The sequence below is a fragment of the Coturnix japonica genome, chromosome 4 (assembly GCF_054131305.1).
Source record: "Coturnix japonica strain WE chromosome 4, WE-NBRP24, whole genome shotgun sequence".
NCBI classification, from domain to species: Eukaryota; Metazoa; Chordata; class Aves; order Galliformes; family Phasianidae; genus Coturnix; species Coturnix japonica.
The window spans coordinates 37637867-37660196 of NC_140666.1; the positions used below are offsets into that span (position 1 = coordinate 37637867).

Sequence of the window (22330 nt, forward strand, 5' to 3'; positions counted from 1 at the left end):
TCAATTTGGTACTTATATCTTCTATTTAAGATATTTGAGTAGAAGGTCTTTTTTCTTTTTTTGAAAAGCCTTTGACCAGATTTATCTGCAAAGCACCAAAACAAAACTACATTTTGGGGTTTAGGCCTGAGACTGACATACTAGGAAAAAGATGAGTCCTTATGGAATTAGTAAAAATTAGAACTGAAAACAGATTGATTCGACATATTTTTTTTGAAAGGATAATTAATTAGACTGGTTGCTATGCAAATGGATACAACGTTTTCCTCTCATACTGACAAATAGGTAAGTACCTAATAACTTTGAGATGTCTGAGTTGCAGAAGATACTGATTTTCTATATATTTTTTTTTAATCTTTTAATTCTCATGGAGTAGTTTTAACATTAGGCTATTACGTTCATAATATACAAGAGAAAGGTAGCAAAAAACATTTCAACCAAGTTCCGCATGCTTTGAACTTCTCCTTGGCACGATATTGTGCACTTTTCCATCATCTGATTGAAAAAGAAACTGAAGAGGAATAGTGTGACTGCTTATAGGGGCATAGTGTTTTTGTCTTCTTGCTTATTGGTATGGAAAGAGACACTTCTTTCAAAACAGTTTGTTGTTCTTTTGTGTAATACTTTTTGTGTAATACACATCTCAGTACACAACAGTCCAGATTACTTTTTCAAGAGAAACTAAATTCACATGTGAAGAGCATACTATATCAATGAATTAGACATGTATTTCACACTTAAAATTTCTAACAGCTGTGCAGATAATAAATGTACATCGTGTGATTTCTTATGCTACTTAACCTTAGTTTACTTACCAGGAAGACTATGCCACTTATTTACAGCAAATAGCCTATTTGCAGTAACTGTGATCACAGCAGGATTGGTCAGACCAGGCTGGGTGTTGGCTGCTACATGAGTGACAGGGGAGTTGGATGGGAACTTTAGAACCATGATAACATCCTGTTGAGCTTGGTCTGTGAACATCAACGGGCTCTGCAGGAGGAGATACTGTTGAGTGCACACAACAAGAACCCAAATACATGGGAAAACATGGGATGGAGAAGAGAAGACAGGACAAGAAAAGGAAGATTGCATTAAAACTCAGAAGACCTGACAACAGTTGCAAATGAAAAGAAAATGCAAGAATAGCAGATAGGTTTGTGGAAACAACCATTTTATATGGAAGTCCTACATGCTCAATTATGCTGAGCTTTGCTGAACAAGTGTGTCTATATATAAAATTTGCTGCAGAACTCTGAAGATTAGACTGTAAGTTTCCAATCACTTATCTCTGCCAAAGAAATTCTCCTTCATATCTACAAAGATAGCATGTCAAGGAAAGCAGGAGGGAACAAAATAAAAAGAAAAAATAAAAAGTGAGCAAAAGAAATTCCTGCTTTCAGAGATTGTCTCAAGTTGCATTAAATTGGCAGACTACAATTCTCTACAAGCCAGATGAAAACATAAAAGTACATTAAAATAAACAGATACACACATAGCCTAGATATATGTTCTGTATATATTTCTGGTGTACAATCATAAGATTTATGAATGCAAAGGCAAAGACCTCAGTGCAAATGTGTTTCAAAGGACAAACATAATTAAATGCAGTTGTAAAAAATACAAAGTGGACATGATTACAGACACTACCTTGCACTGTCTCTAGAAATATTAAAGGAGGGGAATGAATCCAGATACATTTCCAACAGAATATTTTTAGGTTTCATTTTTTGAATTTAATAAATTGAAAAGATTAATAACTTTTTAATTAAGGTCTCTAACAACAGTGAGAATGTCAAAACAAGTATCAAGGTACTGATGTCAGGCGTAAGAAGCAAAAGCAAATACAATAATAGTGTATTTGGGATTCTGTGGTATACCTACAAAAAAAAAATTCCATTGAGATACAGAAATACCACCATCCTAGTCATGAGCAGTCATATTGCTTCAGTACTTGTATTTTTCTGGTAACTGCATTAGAACACTAACGAAATGTTCTTGGCTATTTTCCACCTGCAATATTTCATTACATATATGTATATGTGACTATATACATCTAATGTATATTTATACAAAACTAATAAAAAAATTAAATACATTTGCATTTTTATTATCACTCCTTTTTAAAAAGTTATTAAGAGTACTTAGAAAAACATATTGCTCTCTGCATTCCTATTTACAGTCTTTGCTTAAAGGTGTAAATAAAAGCAACTAATAAGCTACCCAGACACCCTTCTGAGCAAGTGGCTAAAAGCCAATCAATATTATGAGTTAATCCTCCCTGGATGCTCATTCAATTAAAGGTGTCAGTAATGCCTCATCTGATGTGGCCTCAATTAAATCCAGCTATCTGATGGTTGAAAACACAAGGGGATACAGCAACAGCAGCAAACCCAGACAAATAGGCAGCCTTCGTGTGAGTGCTAATTACTACACCTGGTGTATATTATGGCTTGCGCACTTAACACAGCACGTGGTACCTTTCGATTCAGTTGCGTTCATGCATACATGCACACACACATGAAAACAGAATACTCAGGAAATAATATAGCCAGAAATAATCTAGAATTGTGACAAGGAAAACATCCTCACTACATTTCAGCTCCAAGAATACTATTTCTTAAATGCCTAATACAGCCCTCTTAAAAAAAATCATGTATTAATAACCAAAAAACTGATCAAAACAGGTGGAGAACTGAGGTGCTGTTTCTGAGTGCACCTCAGCCTGAAAAACCCCCGGGAGCTATTAACAGCTTACTTCACAGAATTTAATTTTTCCATTACATATTAAATCTTCATTAATTCAGCAGAATGAAAAATATTATGATAAAACAATATAAACTGCTTTCTGGCAATAGATTTATTTATATAACAAGACTTACAAAAACCTCAACAACCAACTTTTTATGTTCCTCCAGTTCATGAAATAAGTTTCCATATATTAGGGCAAATGTTAATGCACAGCACCATGATGGAGGGACACATACATGGTGTACAGCCGTATGATGAGGGCACTTGGGCTCTCCAGAATCCCTTTTAACAGGGCTCTTCTAAAGGACATTCCATTGATTGCATACACCTCACTGCAGTGGCCTACTAGCTCTTCCCTGCCCTAGGATGCCAGACACGAGGAGCAACAGGCCAGCAGATTACAGATCTACACAGTCAGCTTTGTCCATCCAGTACATAGGATCCCAGGGCAGAAGCCTGCCTACTGCACAGCTGCATAAATGCTTATGCCTTTTGCATAGGAAGGGTGCTGGGGACAACAAGCTGAGCATGCCTTATGCACATCATATCAAGTTTGTATTTGAGAAAGAATAGTAGCTGAATTAGATAAGAAAGCTTACACTTAGACTCTGTTACAAGGTTAGCTACTTTGGACAGATTTCCAGTTATTGTGTGATTTTTCTAAAACCATTTGCACTGCTGATATGTTTTTAATCAAATAACCTTAGTCTACCAGTGTAGGACACATAGATCATATTTTACAGAGCATACATTAAAAAATCCTTTTAAAAAATATTTCAGGATAATATATCCATCTTAACAACAAGGGAATGTAGACGTTTGAAAAACTTGTGAATTAGCAGACCATTTACTCCACTTGTCACAGTATCACTTAACATACTTAGTTCTGGATCTGTGACAACATAAATGCTATTTTAGTCCTAAGGACTGCACACAACATGGTATGGAAAGTAATCAGTAATAAAATAATAGTTTGTATAATAAAATTATATTAAACACAAGAAGAGGTAAAAGGAAAAGCATGTTAATGCTCACTGCCTGGATTTTATCACCCTAGCTTTACTGCAAAACACATTTAGCCACATTCTTTGCTATGTAAGTTTCAGCTCATGAATTCCTAGTAATCCTGGTTTTAGGGGAAAACCTATGCCTGGGGGAAAAGACAAGGAAGTTCCACCTCCTAAATCCATGCTTCTCGGGGAATCTGCCAAGGATTAACTAAATTGTCTCCATGATGACTGGATCTCACCTGTACAGGTATGGTATTAACAAAATAAACTGATGAAGTGTTCTTAGAATACACTGACAAAAAGGGTCTATCCTAGAAATCAATACAATCCTTCCAGCAATAAATAACAGTTAGACATTGCATACACTCACAGTCCTACAAACTCATAACTCATCTGCTCTTTTTAATAACACAGTTCCATAATCACATAAAAGAAAAGCTAAGTAGCAGGTACTGTAACTTTAAAATAGCACAGGAAGCGAACAAGATGGCAGGTCACAAAGAGTTAACATGGTACTTACCACCTGCATGGCAGAACTTCTTGGAGGATGTGGTTCTATGAGCAGTTGAGAAGGGGTCTGTCCAAAACTTCGTATTTGAGCTTCAACAGCCTAGAAAAGGCACAGGCAGGTTTGCATGTTAAGAGGTGCTAATTACAGGCAATAGAACCATAACTGTCACCTGAAAATGTCATTCCACACTTCTGGCTTGTTTCATGTCGAAAATCAACCCCGTGTGTTCACTGTGGAGCTAAGTGCTTGGCACTGGTACTAAGAATGAGGTAATCATTTTAGTACTGTGGATGCTATTTCCATGAGAAACTCTGCAAAACCTCATCCTGCTCAATGATATTAAACAGAAACCAGCTATTATAATCAGAAACCCTCTTTATTGGCTTCATTTTTCCTTTCTAACACTGGCTTATCCTGTTTGTATCATAACTCAGACATAAAAGTTAATTTTTTTTTAAAGTTCCTCTATGCATAAGTGCTCCTCTTTATACTTAAACTCCATTGTCTAGTTTCACAGCATGAAATAAAATAAAAGTCACACCAAGCTTTTTGTTAATTTCAATTTTTATTCAAATAGAGCAAAACAAAAAATTTGGATGTATAAAACCAACAGCAAGACTGTTAAATCCAACTAAATGAAAATGTGAAGGTATAATGCATCATTTATTTAAAACAAAACAAACCAATCAAACAAACAATCTTCAGCATCTTGTTTTATTACTTCCTTCGTTGGGTACTAATGAAAGTACCATCCCACGCTTTGTCATTTCTTGAAGAATTATTTCAGAATGTGTGAATTTATACCTCTTTCATATACACGTCCAACTAGTTTTCCATGTTTCTACACAACAGCCCATTGGTTCAAATATAATATCAAGCAGCCAAAACTCAACATGTTATTTCTAACTACACCCTACACTACCCATAGAATCATGCTAATCCTACAGAAAATCTTAAGTAATTCATCTTAGATTAAATATTTTTCATTGTAAGCTAAACTAAATAAATTGTTTTGTATTTGCTGTGGGCAAACAGCTCAATTCTGGACTGACACTTTGATTTCTCTCCTGCATGGTGTTTTTAGCCCTAAGTTTACAGAAGCATCTAGTAGTGCTGTGTACCTAAGGTGAGGCTCTAGCAAGTACTATTTTTCAAAGTACTGAAGTTCTGAAAATCAAAACCTTCAGTGAATGGGGCACTTTAATGCTAGAACACAAAACCACCAGCAGCTCTTTAGCATTCACAGCAATGTGCCTGAAGTTCTCTGTTCTTGTGGTTCAACACTTGTGCTCATCTTAGTCTTACAAACAAGTGTTTTACATAATAATGAGTATTCCTAGGACACACAGCAGTCTCTTGTTACAGAAATAATAACATCAAAAGAAGAACTTACCCGAGGCCTTCAGATCACCAAAATAATAATATTCTGAGATAGGAAATTTGCCATCCAAAACAGCTGACTTTGCTGTATTTGGCAGGGCTTTTGAAATATCTGAATTCACCAGAATTCAGGCCTTGAAATTACTGTATGGACATGCCTGCCTGTTCTGGGAAGTGTCTTAATCTTCAAAGAAATGGTGAATAAGTAAGTTTTTCAAAAACTGTACGTGTAATCTGACATACAAGCGCTGAGATTCAATGAGTACCTTTTGAAGAATAACGAAATCAGATCTGTGAACTCTAAAGCCCAGTAAGCTCACTGAGTTCCTTTCCTAGAGACAAAAAATGCTACATTAGAATTAAAATATTGGGGTTTGTGACTCATGATATCAAGGGAATCTTAAGAGCATAGAATCTGAGGTCCCTTAAGACTTGAGACATTAACAAAGCTCTATCTTACTGATCAGCAGCTCTGCCATCTCTGTAAAAAGCTGTCAGTATTAAAGAATTCAGATTAAAAAATATTTGCCTACACTTACTTGGAGACTGAATAGATGTTTTTACTAGAAAGTGAGAATTCTGTTTGGCAATTAGGGTGGCACTAGAAGAACCCAGGAGATGCAAAATGCTGTCAGTCCAGGATATAATCTATTAATTGTACAGCAAAACCTTTAGGGGAAACCTACAGAGTTTATGGGATCTACTGCTTATTTCCTGGACATTACCCAAATTGAATGAGATACTTTTGGATGTATCACTCACATGCATTTATTTTAGATGAAGCAGAAAATAGAATGGATAAGATGAGGAAATAACAAGCTTCAGATTTGTTAACTTCCTTTTACATGGACATACTATCACTTTAGAAACCTCTATTCCTCAACAGGCATTTAAAGGGAGTCAGGATTTTGTGCTACCCAAAAAATTTGCTGTGTCCCACTGAAACCTCTAACAACTACATTCTCATATATAGAGCCAACACTGAAAAAGGATAAATTAAGCACTGGAATATATCAATAAAGACCAATTCAAATACATTCATCATAATATGAGCACTTATTGGTATGAAACAAAAATCAGATGTTAAAGTACACTATTTTCCACAATCCAAACACTGAGGAACTCACCATCATCCAGTAAAATCAAAACCGTTGGAGATAAAGTTATGGTTCCACTACATGATGCTCATTATTATCATACTTCTAGACCACAAAATAGTAGCAACTGCTAGAGATCTCCCAACCAGCTTCTATGCAGAGTAGAACTGCTCTAGGATCTTAAAAAGAAGTATAAAATGTGCTACTCAACCAGCAAAGAAACAACTATTGCCTATTTTCACACAACTTGTGTTCTGTCAGCAGAACTGCTAACCAGAAGGACTATGTTTTTGCCAAAACCTCCCTCAGAGACCCAAAAATTCTGTTTTCAGTCTGTAATGGCCTGTTTTTATAGCTATGTTTATCATTTAACTTGAGTTTATTATTTACAGTTCAGGCGCAAACAAGTCTTATAGACTCATTGGGATCCATATGGTGCTCCCAAAAAATAAGAGAGCCTACATTTCTAGAAGTACAATAACTCACTGATATAAACTCACCCTTTCAGCCAACTGAAATGGTAATACCTATATTCAGATCACATCCTACCACAGGTAACAATGTTTGATAAAACATCAAAACTGTACACAGGCACAGGTATTGGTATCTCTATGCTCTCTATACTGTATATCTCCAGAGAGCCAAGTGCAATTTGAAAAACTTGAGTAAATATCAAGGCAACAACACTTGAGCAATTATGTCTAGACATAGAAGCAAGACTTCAGCCAAAAAACCTTTTGCATTCTTTTTCATTCCTAATAAAAATGTGAAGATTCTTCAGCTTTAAGACTTCTTTATGACTTGATAATTATGACCAAGACAATGTACTAGCACCTCCAAATTATGTACCTTGTCCCAGATGATATTTAAAGTCTATCCAGATGTCAACATCTTTCTGATGACATCTCAGTCAGAAGGATCACATACAGAAGACTGCAAGATGATATCCATACATCATCAGAAATGTCCTAGAATCATTCTCCATTTTCTCAACTTAATTAACAAGAGAAATTTGGTGCTTTTTAGCCACCAGATGTCACTCAGACTTTTGTTCAACCTGTCAAAGGAAATGAGCTACAAGCAGAGAATTCTTTCCTTGGAGAGATAATTAATATCTCCTTTGAGATAGAGGAAAAAAACTACTACATACCTGAGAATATACAGTAAAATGACAATTGGGCAAGAGGCCATCAACTCACTTTCTAACAGATTATAGCCTAGATTCTAATTTCATTTCCTTGAAAGATGTATTAATAGCATTAGTTAGTATCAGTAAGAGATAGCCAGATTCTTCTAGTGGCAGAGTATGCATTCTCACATTATTCAATATTGTATCATATATATAATAATTTATTGATTATTGTAGGCAAACATACTTTTGAAATTTTCAAAACTATTAAAGGCAGTGTATCACTGAAATGTAATAACCTTTGTTCGAAAAGTATCCTTACTTCTACAAACCATTATATCTGAAGCTATGCTGCATACCACAAAGTAAAATATATTATCATTCAACATTTTGTTTCACTGCTTCTCAAATATCTCAGTAAAATAGCTTTCTTCCTGTTAATTCTCTTCAAAAACAAAGCTCTGGTAAGGCCATAATTGCTCCAGATGCTAGAACAAGAAGTAATAAAAAGAAACAAGCTAACTATTTCCTATAATCCATGCAGAATGCATAGCTAACCACATATTAATATGATTAATGTGGTATTTCGAATATTAAGGAATTTTTAAGTATAAAAGTAAAAAGCAAATTTCACAAATATTTGATTACTACAATGATGTTCTCCTCTTTAATCTCCTGGATGATCTCCTCTTCTCTTGCGGAGTGGGAAGGGGAGTGGGAGACGGAAGCAAATTAATAGAGAAGGGGTTAAAAAAAGGATAACTTGCCACAGCTATAATACAGTTTTTGGTCAATGCTTAATGGAGATTGTTTCAGTCTCTGAACATAGCCTCTAATCTAACTGTGAAGCAAGTTAATTCAACAGTATGCAGTACCCACCAAATACGGCTGTAAATTTTTGGGGAAGGAGGGTGATGGGGAGGTTGAACATATGGATGCAGTTAAGGTAAAAACAGATGTTTGTTACTTTTCTTTGCAGCAACACTCAGAAACTAAGTCAAAATTGCTTTTTTTTCATGTTTATGTCTGAAAGAACTATAAAATTAAATATGAGGGAGGGAGGGTGGAGGGGGATCTACACTGAGTGTCACAAAGAAAGAATGAAATGGTCTCTAGTTTTGAACTCAAATCCTGAAATGAAGGCCTGTATAGTTAAAAGGTAAGACATACACCATTTAACTCTAGATTTAAAGACCCTTAAAAAGAAATAGCTCAGAGCAGCTTTCATCATGCATACTCAGACAAAAAACACCAAACGGTCTTAAGTCTTAGAGCACAACATGCCCATGTTACACTGCAACCCACAGCTTGAACACCTAATTACAAGTTACACTCTAATTGTTACAAAGAGGCTACTTCTATCCCTGCATCTTTACATATATGAATGTAATCATTTCCAGCCTCTAATCAGCAGGTTTTAAATGCCAAACATTTGAAAGCTCAGATGAAAAAAAATTCAAGCATTGGAAGAAATATTCTTTCAGCATGTGTGTTAAGGACACAAAGGGTTTTGGGTTTGCCTTCCTCCTTTCTACCCATTATTTATGTCCAGAAAATAACAGCCCTCACAAAAATAATTACTTTGGCTCTCTGCCGCTTCTACCTCACTTTTCAATATTCAAAAAGGTTTACACACATGTTCCTCAGTGATTTCTATTGGCTCAAGCAATACACAATTACAACTGCTTGCCCTGCCTTTCCCTCCACCCAGATGTTGCTTTGCAGCACCAGAGAACACAGATCGTTTGACAGGTTTTCCCTCAGACGGTGAAGCAGAATGGCTTAGTGGCTAACTGACCAGCTCCCTCCCCTGGGAGGACGATTAAAATCAAGCCCTGATAATAAGTGATCAGGAAACCTCATCTGACCAGACAGTCACTTATGCTTCTGCAGTATGGTTCTTAGTTCAATTACTCATGGACTGCAGGACAGATAACACTAGCCAGACAACAAGCACGATTCATACCAATTAGATAAAATTCCTGAAAATAGCTGAGGATTACAGAAGAGGAGCTTATTGTAGTATCCTCTCCCCTTGTTTCATGACAATCCCCATTAGGTCGAGACTGTGAAAAATGGACAAAATGCTTTCCTGAAGCCAGCAGTGTATATGCTCAATGACTGTACACCTGCCCTGGGGACACTGCACTACACTTGACCCAGGGAAAAAATACAGCACTCAAATGTTCATAAATTCATCATAAATTCACACACTTGCATAAACTTTTCAAAATACAAGAGACCTAATTTCTTCATGCCAAAAAAAAAGATAAATACATATCTTTTTTATTTTGACTTCACGAAGCTGGTCCTTTTTACTGAATCATTTTAGTTACTTATTTTATCAATCATGCCAACCGCTTAATGCACTGTCAGGCATGAAGAGAAATACTACCAACTGGCAGCACAGGAGGATGTTACCACACCAGCATGCTGTTACATAGAAAAAAAGCACATAACCCTTGTTTGCTGCAGTACATTGGCAATATGAGCCACGAAATAGAACAGGCCACATCAAACACACAGAAAGAAAAGATACAAGAAGAAGATAGGAAAGCCATCAAATATAAATGAAGCTTAGATTTTTTGTCTTTCTCTGTAGCCTCTTTGTGAGAAAGATCTGTTTTGTACTTTTACTTTTTTTCTTTTAAATTAAATTTCTTATTTATGCTTGTTTACAGTACTGTAGTTGTCTGCAAGTTAGATTACTATTCCAATCACTCATTAGTTTTAAAATCCAAACCACGAATATTCTATGTGTGAATATTTTCTACTGTTTACAACACAGAGAAGTGCAAAAGGGAGCACAGAGAAGAATAATTTTTATCGTCGCTTTAAGAACAAAAACACTAACACAGCTCCTAAACTACATTAGGAAATTTTCTGTGAAAATTGAGAAATCAATTTTTTCTGTCGTGACAGACCAGCATGAAAATTACATGGCGGTCATTAAAACAAATCAGGAAGTAATCACAGTTTGTGAAAATACAAACAGATTCCCCCTCAGGGCCACATAAGTTGCTCCGATCTGAATATATACATTCCAGGCATATTAAGGTCTAGCACGGCCTCACTGCAATCTCCAGTTCATGCAGCTGTCCGTCTACTACAGCGTAATCCCAGCTGCCAATCTGAAAGAAACCAGTTAGTCAGAGCAGACACAACCAAGAGAAACAAATGTCACTCACTAATGTTCAGAGGCACTGGGTTCATGGATAATTTCAAACAGTATCTCTGTCTGGAGCACTGATGTGCTCATTCAAAACACCTAAATCTTTGGCTACTGGAAAGAAGCAGATAAAAAAACTAGAACTAGAAAAACAGGTCTGGAAGTACTTCAAAGAGACTGACAAAGTAAAAAGGGAAAAGACTTTAAAAAGAAAGCTAAGAAAAATTTAAAGACCTGCAAATAAAGTTGGATGCAGTACAAGCAAAATCCCAAGCAGATCTGTGGCTAGTTTTTAAAAATACAAGTCTTCCTTCTACTTGAGCAACAACACAAAAATTGCTGAATTTCTCCATTCACTACAGTAGATAAAGATTCCAAACTCCCTGGCATTTAAAATCAGTAATTATTATAAAGCACTGGTATTGCCATATGCATTACTTTGAAATTTCACAATTTTTCTGGCATTATTCATTCATCCCTTGAAAAAGCAAAGATAATCTTTAAAGCTTGCTTCCTACGCACAGTCTAGTTGCTACTCAGCCGACTCCAAACTTTCTGATATAAAACATTTTCCTTTGGAAAAAAATCAAACTGTCCCAGTCTGTTAGCATTCCATGGAATTTCTCCAGATTTGATACCATCTCTACTTATAAAATAAAACATTTCAGTCTGGGGGAGGTTGATACACTGGTGTGCACATCCAGCATCTAGTGGTCTTAAAACTGTCTTGCATGATCACCTGTCAGAATTTGTATCAACTGTGAACAAGAAACAAAGAACCTCATTTCCTTAGCTAAACTAATATATTTATTTTAACTAAACCAAAACATAAGCAAAATATTGTTTTCAAAGCATGGATACAATGTTATCTCTGAGTTTTATTGTGCATTTAATTGTCTTTTTTTTTTCTTTTTCTTTTTTTTTCTTTTCCCATATCCAATAAAATATAATGTTTAACTCATTCTTGCTTTTTGGGCACTGACTGAGTGAAAGCATCTTTAGCATGACCTCAAGCTTTCTCACTCATGAAGCAGCAATTGTTCAAAATAGGACTAATAAAGTGAAGTTTAATGAATAAATATACTATCCACAGACACAGTGGGAATTCAAGAGCAAAACACACTAAGCTACAATGAGAAAATACAATAAAAACACTCCAAACAAAAATTGTTAGTTTCCCAACTGCAGCACAAAATTTTGGTCAGACTTCACAAAGAACTCGCAAATAATCAAAACATGTTGGTGGCAAAAATAATGAAATGTTTGTAGGGCATTTGTCTCCATGCTTGATTCAAGGCTAAATGACTTTGTGCATGATAACTGCAGCTATTATACTGTGGGGTTGGGGGGGGGGGTTGGGAAGAAAGGGGGGGGAAAAAGCATTCTGTTCAGAAGCTATTTTTGAAATGTGAACAGCATTTTTTTCCATCCCTTGTTTACCTTTTGGCTTACTCATTCTTCTTTAATGTTGGCCAACAAATATGTGAAATATCTAAGACTGACTAGCCAGGCACAAAAGAAAATGTGAAGAGCCCAGGAGGTCTCAAGGCCTTTCTGGCTCTGATAGATCCACAAGACAGGTCAAGCAAGAAGAGGCGAGGGAGCTGACTGCACTGAAAATTTTTGTACAATGAATTTCAACCAGAGGCTGAGAAAAAAAAAGCTCTCTGAGATGAAGAACTAATTTACATGAGTTACTTCTTTCCATGAAGTGTTAACACTTCTAGTAAAAGCAGTTGTTTGATTTGCATTTTCTTTAATCTTTACACATCAGGCATCTCAGATCTACTTTATTTAACTCTAAAATATTACCCCTTTCCTTCTTGAATAAAACATAACCATCAATTGAAATTAGAATCTATTCCTTAATGAAGAGAACGCTCAGGTCAAATATTTTTCTGGACTGAAACCTAATAATATTTTTTTGTCTTTTCCTAGGCACTGTACCAAATATTTAAGACAAAGGCAATAAAACCCCATTTGTCATGTCAAACTATGGGCTAAATGGAATCAAAGAGGTGCCACACCTCCCAGATATCACAGCAAACACCTGATTATATTCAGTTTCCCTGTTTACTCAAGCACCACAGATTGGCAACAGTGTAAGCTGAGATGCGTGAATTCATAGGAAAAAGACATGAACTGGTGGCAGTAACGATGCTCCTGTTATTTTCATATTTCTGGTTTTTGTGAGTTTTGTAGTTGTTGTTTTTACCAGAAGTGAACACTCATTTTTTTTTCATAGGAGAATTCCAATCAGTATCCAAAAATCCTGACAATGCAATAGCTGCAAATGGTCATCTACAACAGCGACCTGGGCCCTGTTCTCCACTTTTCACCAGAGGACTTTAGGGTTTGCATGCAGTTGACAAGTTTACCTCTTTGTAGCCATTAAGTCACTATGCTTACTTGAAATATATTCTCCTTAACACTGGTTGCATATGATATTTTAATATTGATTTTCAAATTAGAATTAGGAAGCATCTTAACATTTATTTGGCTTTTCATGCTGTTCCTGTGTTGCACAATGTCAAGCATACCATCTGTGCAACACACTTCTGGACAGAGATGATCCAAAGATCGTTTCAGCAATAGTTTGAATTTTGCCTGCATGAATTTCTTACTTACTGTATTAAACACATTTCAATTTACTGCTCTGGGACAGTATTTTCTAATCACTTTATCCTACTTTTTAAAACTCATCACAGCCACAACAAAGACTGTTGCCCAACCTGCTAAAACCAGACTGATCATTTTCCCATTTAGTAAATGTTAACTATGCTATAAATACAAATTGTGTTTATACTTTGTGAAAGATTCACTGCTGTCAGAGTTCTCCAGCTGAGCTGGAGCTGAAATATGCTATTAACTCCCACCATGAACACAGCTACAAGAGAAGCCAAAAATGCTTTCTCTGGGATAAGATATCAGATCTGCTACTGCTGTCATGAAACTGGGGTCATGTAAACTAAACATCCTTGTAACTCCTTTTGGAAAGCACAGAAGTCTCTCAAATTGTAAATATTTAAAAATAAAATTAGACTCATAAGAGATAGGTCTAAGATGCATAAAACTTACCCAAAGATATTAATCTAGGGCAACATTTAAAAGCTATTATCCATAAAATAATTTATGCCATATGCTTTAAAACAGAAAATAAAAGAATTATTTCCTCTCTTTACATAATCAGAAGTGGCACATTCAAATAAAGTACCAAATGCTATGTCCAAGCTGATTCTTCACAGAAAGAAATTTTTGAAACTCCTCAGTTCATATGGAAATAAAATGTCAGTGGTACAAAGAAAGGTGCCGACAGAATGGAGAAAGCTGTGCTTCCTAATGTTAAACAGACTACACAAATGCACTAAAACGGAATCTTCCCTGCAAAGGAGAGAAAACTGAATATCTGCGGCTACATGCAAATCACTTTTTAATGAAAGTACGTGAGATATTAACTGGATGGGACTTACCCTCATCTCTTCCAAACTATTATTGCTAACTTTAAAATCATCAGTTGTCCTTAATTACTGCTTACAATTATAATGTCAAACAATATTTTTAAAATGATTCAAAGAATAAGGCTGGATGCTTTTGATAAGCATGGTACAAAATTACATATAACCTCCAAGGTTGAGGGGTTACTTTCCAAGTAATATTTTGCATTCTTGCTATTGATTTTGTCTCTTTTCTTTAAGCTGATGCAGTGCTTATGCTAGCCATACCGACATATGGGGAGAGAAATAGACTTCCAAATTCACGATGATCCGCTCTTACTTTATGTCGGAGACGTAAGAATTTCTATTCTTTTGACTGAGAAAGTAATAGAATACAAATCAGTCTAAGATACAAATTACTTTTTATGGATTGTACTTCACCCGTTCATCAGTTACTCTGAATGTCAAAGAATTATTTATTTTTTTTCCTTTTTTTAAATACTTGGACAGCTGTTTCAAAAAGAGAACAGAATTTGTGATAAGAAGGTGCCACAAATTCTCCCCAGAACTGCTGGATTTATCTGTGGTGCTGTGATTACTTGCCTCTTCCATACAGGCAACAAAAAAAAAAACCTTCCACAGCAAATCTTATGACAGTAAGTTCCACAGTCCAAAATGGGGTTTTCAAGACAGACTCAACTGGAGGTAGTAATACAGTATACCTCTGATGGCAAATACCATATTTTCCACAGGAAAGAGATGTGATATTTACTGCTTGTCACCTAACAGCAAGTTCCCTCTGTACTTGAAACTTCTTTCAGCAGGATGCATGAGTACAAGAATCACAGTCAATGACAATGCTGCTAAATTTGCTAGAGAAAAAAAAAAGACGACAAAGAAGCAATGGTCTCTGCAGAGACAACTTGTGCACAGACATGCGAGCAGATGTATGTGATCTCTTGCCTTACTTCTCCTGGCTGTAGTTCCCTCCCCCACTTTCTTCGGCTCAAACCCTCCTCTCTTGATCTGCTCCCCTCCTCCTAAGATTTGCTTTTGAATTGTGCAAGCTTTGCACTCCCCAGGGTTTATCTGCCAAAAGGTAGCATGTGGCCCATGGTTTGTATTTTAGTTTAAAATTTTCAATTATAGCAGTCAGATCCCTTCAAAATACTTTACATCTTTTATTCCCATAAGCAGAAAGAATGGCAGGAAAAAATTGTTTGCAGCAGTATGAGGGGATGTAAAGTTCTACATTTTCAGTTAAAAAAAAAAAAAAAAGTTGGAATATGGTTTTAATCAAGTAGTTTTCCTTCCTAGACGAGTGCTTCCTTCTTGTAATATATATAACCTGACTGCCTATAAAAATAAAGGTGCCAGTTGGAGCCATTTAGGAGACCTAAGGAAATTCTGCATTAACCTGAGCTCCTCCACTCTTCAGTTCCTTCCTCTATTATTGTGTGTGGCCTCTCCTGACGAGTTAGGTCACCAATATACATACATTTATCTGTGAAGATACTTCAGAAACACATGCATCATAGGCATCTCATTACTGACGTGGTCCAGGCTTGATAGCATATTTTCTCCAAGATCATCTTAGTGCACAGGCTGCCATGGTTTAAACACACATGCTATTATTTTTCACATAATAACTAAGCCTTGGTAACTTGCAAACCTCAGAGTACACAGAAGATTCTCCCTATTTTAAGTTTGCAAAGAAAAAAACGTATATTTCACTACAGCTTTCAAGATACCAAGTCCAAAACCTTGAACTTTATAGAAGGAAGAAAGCTGAAAGCATCTTTTTCAAAGCCCAGAAATCTAGAATAAAATTTCTGGTCTAATACTTGCTTAATAAACAAACAGTAAATCTGTGGTGTCATGCCTGCCCAAAAATGCTATTAATTGTCCAGATCAGAAACTCATTTGGTTTCTAACCAGGAAGTTGGTGGAGAAAAGAAGAATTATTTTCTGGCTAGCTGACTGAAGGAGAAAAATAAATGCTGATTGAAACTGCTTGGCAGTACCGAATGTTAGCATATGTCCTCAGGGAGATGGATTAGTAAGCAGGAAGAAGGTGAGGCTGTCAAAGGTGCATGATAAATTCATTTAGCACATATATATAGAATGATTATGCACATAGATATACACACAAGCAGATTTTTTATTACTTTCATCTTTACTCACAAGTAAAAACAGAATAACTCACCATTGGTGATGGCACTCATTAAATCTCTTTGCAGGGTTATCAATATCATCCCAGAACTGATCATATTTACCAGTTCAAATTGCATATACACATGTATATAATACAAAAATATGTTGTCACAAAATACATGCAAGTAGGAAGGGATACTTTCCTAAATAGGAATCTTTATACTGTATATACATATAATATATATATATAACATATATAATATATTATATATTCTTGAACTATAAAATATATTATATTAAAATTATATATAAAATTATAATATATTAAAATAAATATTCTTGATCTATAAAAATATGGCTGAAATTACTAAATAAAAATATTCTACTGGATCAATCTTCAAGTAATTCAGATAAAAGTATTACAGATAACATTTGTTCTACTGTCTGCATTTACTAGTATGTATTTTTTACACCATTGGTATTTTCATAATTCTCCTGCTACTAACCAACTCCATTATCACGAACTTAACATTCCTGCTTTTCTCTCTCTCTCCTGTTTTCATTTTTATACACCATCCAGTTCAGGATGTATAGAACAAATCAAAAATAAGAAATGTCATAGTGACATACAATTAAAAAGGACCTGAAAACTGAAAAGATTTGCAAACAAAATATGTTAATCACAGAGTGTTTTGGGTTGGAAGGGACTTTTAAGATCATTTAGTTCCAAACCCCCTCCTATAGGCAGGAACACCTCCCATAGATCAGGTTGCTCACAGCCTCATCCAGCCTGGCCTTGAATGCTTCCAGGCAGGGGGAATCCACCACCCCTCCAGGCAACGTGCTCTCGTGTCTCACCACTCTCACAGTAAAGAATTTCTTCCTAATATCTAGTCTAAACCTACCCCTTCTGGTTTGAAGCCCCTCATTCTGTCACTAAAAGACCTTATAAGAAGTCCCTCCACAGCTTTTTTGTAGGCCCCCTCCAGGCACTGGGATGCACCACACACTTTAATTTCTTTGTTGAAAACCTTGGATAAGTATTCAGATTTTCATTTATTTATTTTAAATCTCACAAAATCATGTTGTTTTGATCCTGCAGTCGGCTCCAGATTAGCAAACCTATACACTTACATTAATGTATTTACAGAAGTACAAAATGCACCTCTAACTGAGACTACCCACACTTCCAGACAGATTTGTGACTTTGATGGTCTTAAACTATATTTTTCAGGCTATGACACATGTAGAACAAATCATAACTAAATTGACTAGAGAACAGTTCTCAAAACAATTCAAAACTACATGAAATGTGTGTTTGGGAATTTCACACAGTACCCAGACTAATTTTGAGATCATATGTAAACTTAGCACTTTGAGAGTCCAATAGATGGCATTTTGTGATAAAAGCATTTCCTTGATGGTGTAAAAGGAAACGGTGATAAACTGTATAAATTAAATGAAAAAACGATCACGAACAGTGACATCTACTTCCTATGAGTCAACAACTGTTTCAAATCTGGCTAATACAATTTTCCTTAAAAGCCAATGATTCCAATAAGTTTTTCTTAGCTCAAATGAATGCAGTAATATGAAAAGTCCAATATGCAATAGCTCAACAATGGATCAAGATGAAGTAATTACTGTTGTCCATTGCCTGAATACTTATGAGTAATATGGCTTCTAATCACCCTCCTCATCCTTTTTTTTCTTTCCTTTTAGAGAACAGCTGTTTAGGCGGAGGAGGAATGGGTTCTGAAGACCACAATACCATTAAGATATTTTATCAGATAGATTTCTCTAAATAGTGCTGAGTCTGAGTAAAAGACTGAATGTTTTCCAATTGTAAATCATTTAGTTTTGCTTATGGAAAACATATGAAAAGTTAGTAACAATTTGATAGCAAGCCAAATAAAAAATATGGAAGCTACACTCATAGCAAGTGAAGCAGTCTTCAAACATTTATTTTCATGCTGGTGTGCTGAATCTAGGTGCACAAAGTTTAAGAACAGCTTGCTTCCTTGTTCTCTAGTTTTGCATGCTGTGATGAGCATTTCAGGCACCTTGTATTTGATTGGCCTGTAATCAAATCGCTAGAGAAAGCGAAGATTTGAACATTCAGCATCTGACCTAAAACATAGTCTTTACACTTTTGATAGTGCAGTGTTTAACAAATGATTTTGATTTCTGCATTTGAAAATAAAAGCTTACCTCTCTCAATACAGGATCTGTTATTGAACTTAAATTAACAGCTCCTTCATACGTCAAATAGTAGAATACATTCAGGGATCTGGCAGCCTCTGGCCCTTGCTGTTTGTAGCCAAAAATCAGATCAATCCACTGGTGAAGCTGGCAGGAAACAAACTCACTTTCTAATGCCTGTAAAAAACAAAACAGAACAAAAACACACAAAATATATAAACTTGAGCTTGACAGACATTCAGCATTTCTTAGTAGTAGAAGTATATTTCAAACAGTATACAAAATTATCTTAAAAATTCTTGTTATAAAATTGACAATAACATTTCAGATTCTACTAACCCCCATACTTATATGTGGGCCCCGTGACAGATAGGTCTCTGCCAACTAACACTTATCCCCGCTGACCATAAAACTTCGCTGTTTACACTAAAGTAGTGAGAATAAGGTAAAACAACAGTTAGTGAAAAGCATTTCTGCATTTACAGGCAGCCAGAGTATGCTTTTATGAATTCCCGAGATGAAATTAAGTTTTCACATGTATCATCTGCACAAGGAATAACAGCGTGGTAATCTGATTGCGACAGATAAACAGAAGACCGATAGATACGAGGAAACCGAACTAACTAGGCGTGTTAGCATACAAAATATTTACATGATGGAATTACAGCCTCATATTACTTTTATGCACTTCTTATATATTACCTTTATACAAGTCTACACAGAAATAGAAGCAGTATGCTGAATGATCAAGCCACTTTCCTGAAGATTTCACCCAGTTTCAATCTAATCCTCAAGATAAAAGCATCCAAACAGCACTGATCCTCTCCATAACAGCATCAAACATAGCACAAATATATAAAAATATAATTTAAAAGTAATTATAACCTAAAGAGTTAATCTGCCTAGGTTTAAATCACTAGCAAGACTTGTTTTTTCTACTTTGCATAGAGGATTCAATATTTTTCTTATTTCAATGTGCAGATGAACAATCTAACTAAATCTGATATTCTCTTTATCTAAAGAAACTAATAGTGTTTTCCTTGTAAAGGAAATTCCTAATTTTGAGCAGAGGAAGTTAAAATTAATATAAAAAACAAGGAAATCACTCTGTGAGTTGCACAGAAAAATGATGGGTTGGTTTCATTAACCGATGCCTGAAAACAACATTTAAATTGACACATAAAAACAGCAATTGTCTTAATTTGTGTGGTGCACGCCACACAAAAGCCCTAAATATGTTCAAATTAGAGCAGGCTGCTTGATTGTCACTGCAGTCTTGTGTCATATTAATGCATGACAAACATTAAACCATACACTTAAATGGCAATTTATATCATTTAAATGTTTACTGCCACGTCAGATCATCACTCATTTAAATGTGACTTTCTGACAGCTAATTTCAGTTAATTTTCCTCGATTCACTTAATTAGAACTTTCAATCAAGAAAAGATCTGTATGTATCTCCTACTTCATATCATTCTTTTTTTTATTATTACTTTTATTAGGATCCCCAGCTATGGAATTGCTCAAAGCATTTTTTAAAACAAATTACTCAAATGTGCAGTATCTCTGGTTGATCATACAGAAAAATCCTATAATGTAGCATTGTTTAGATGGGATTTTTTTAATCTTTACTTTTTTTCTTTCTTTTTTTTTTTTTAAATAAAATTAAAGTTTCGACAAAGACACACAATTAAAACTATAAAGAACCACAAGCAGGCCAATTAAAAATTAATGATTTCAAAATTGTTTAATAAGATAAAACCAGTCAGGAGTCTCATGAGTGCCTGTAATACTACAATGTGCAGCCATAAAAATCTACGGCATTCAACAAACTAAAATGATAGAAATTAATTTTCTTGCTTTCTTGCCAAAAAAAAAAAACCTAAAATTAACACTAGAACATACTCACTGTTATTTAATGCCAGGAAAAAAAAAAACAAACTGCTTGGAGGGTTTGTGACTTTTCCTAATACATGTGGTTAATATGTGCAGAGGTTGTTCCTTTTCCCTTTTCCTCAAAAGTCATTTTTGTAATGGGTCACATTATACTCACAAAGCACATGAATAACTGAAGGAATATCGCTCTGTAATCTCCTCAGATTAACAGACATCTAAATCTGACTTTTAAAAAAGCAAAACTGAAATACACACTGCCTTCTCATGGGATGGTTGGTAGCCATCCTGAAAGTACTTCTCTTTTCCAAGTTTAAAATTAATTTACACTTGTAATCTATAAAGATTCAAAACTAGATAATTTATTTTTTTTTTTCCCATATTAGGCCACTTTAGACCATTTGCCAAATTGCATACAGAAAGGCTTAACAAAAAATAAAATGACTACACTCAACAAAATACCCAAGACCCTAAAGGAAATCTAGCACACGAATTCAGACAATGAATAAGCCTGCCTGTTATTTCAGGTTCACAGTTAAGCTATCGGTTGCAGGGAGGTACTTATGCTGTTATACTGTATACGGAGGAACAATAGATAATGGGCTGTACACTAATTATAAAATAGATTTTTCAAGGGAAACAACTAGATGGACCAGTGTGTGACATGTTTCACAGTCAGGTGGGAATACACTATTTAAACTGGGTACCACTTAAAAACCATCCAAAAAGTGAAGAAGCTCTGATGCACACGAATACCAAGTGCTAAAAACGAGATGTTTGGAAACTTATTAATGCTAGCACTTGCTTTTTTTGAAACTAAATCAAGGGTACAGAATGCTAAGCATTTAGGATTAGTTAGGCATCCAGGACAGACAGTGCTCTTTAAGGCTCAAGTTAAATAATGGCATGCAGCTTTGGGATATGAACAGTTTTCCCATGCTGCTCCTAACACTCCTTGATCAATTGCTACAGCGCTCACATCACAGGCTGAGAGCATCATTTACACCCAACAAGTGCTTGTGGTAAAATGTGTAAAACAAGAAAATCCTCTACGAAGGCCTGGCTCACACAGTAATATTCAGCCGAATTGAGTTACTGTAAAATAAATCAGTGACTAATCCCCAATTGTTAAGGAGCAAATAAGACCATGAAAAGACTGTCATGTGAAGCCCCACACAAATTGTCAATGCTGTCCACAGGGACTCATATTAACTTTGACAAACTGTCTTGGGGCTGATATCTGTTTCTTTAATGAGATGTATTAGGCAGAGACTAAAACATTTGAGATATGCTAAAATGTACAGTATACAGATGTCAAACACAAATACCTATTAGTGACTTCCATTTCTCCATCACCACGGCAGAAACACTTAAACAACAAACTGAAGCTTCGATTTTATCAGGAAAATTTTGTTTATTCACAAATATTTTTCACCAATACAATCTGATACTACTAAATGTAATTAAAATTGTTTCTTCGAGAATTACTCTGATATGCATTAATTTGTGAGCATCTTTTTATGCCCTGAAGGGAATGAATAGAGAATGATCTGCTGAGGAGACTGTCAGTGCAACACTCATACAAAGGATTTGGCTA

At 35.4% G+C, this 22330-nt stretch overlaps 1 protein-coding gene across 6 annotated transcripts in view; it reads right to left on the reverse strand.

Annotated features, from left to right (window-relative positions):
* Positions 1 to 22330, reverse strand: part of LRBA (LPS responsive beige-like anchor protein) — a 344265-nt gene that overhangs the window by 30912 nt on the left and 291023 nt on the right. For 4 of the 6 annotated variants that reach the window (XM_085546513.1, XM_085546512.1, XM_085546509.1 and 1 more), the window contains 3 exons: positions 18847 to 19014; positions 4282 to 4371; positions 816 to 1008 (listed from right to left, as the gene is read on the reverse strand). In XM_085546513.1, the coding sequence (XP_085402639.1) occupies positions 816 to 1008; positions 4282 to 4371; positions 18847 to 19014 (451 nt within the window). The remainder of the gene's footprint in view (positions 1 to 815; positions 1009 to 4281; positions 4372 to 18846; positions 19015 to 22330) is intronic. The other 2 variants (XM_085546511.1, XM_085546510.1) reach the window with 1 other exon arrangement.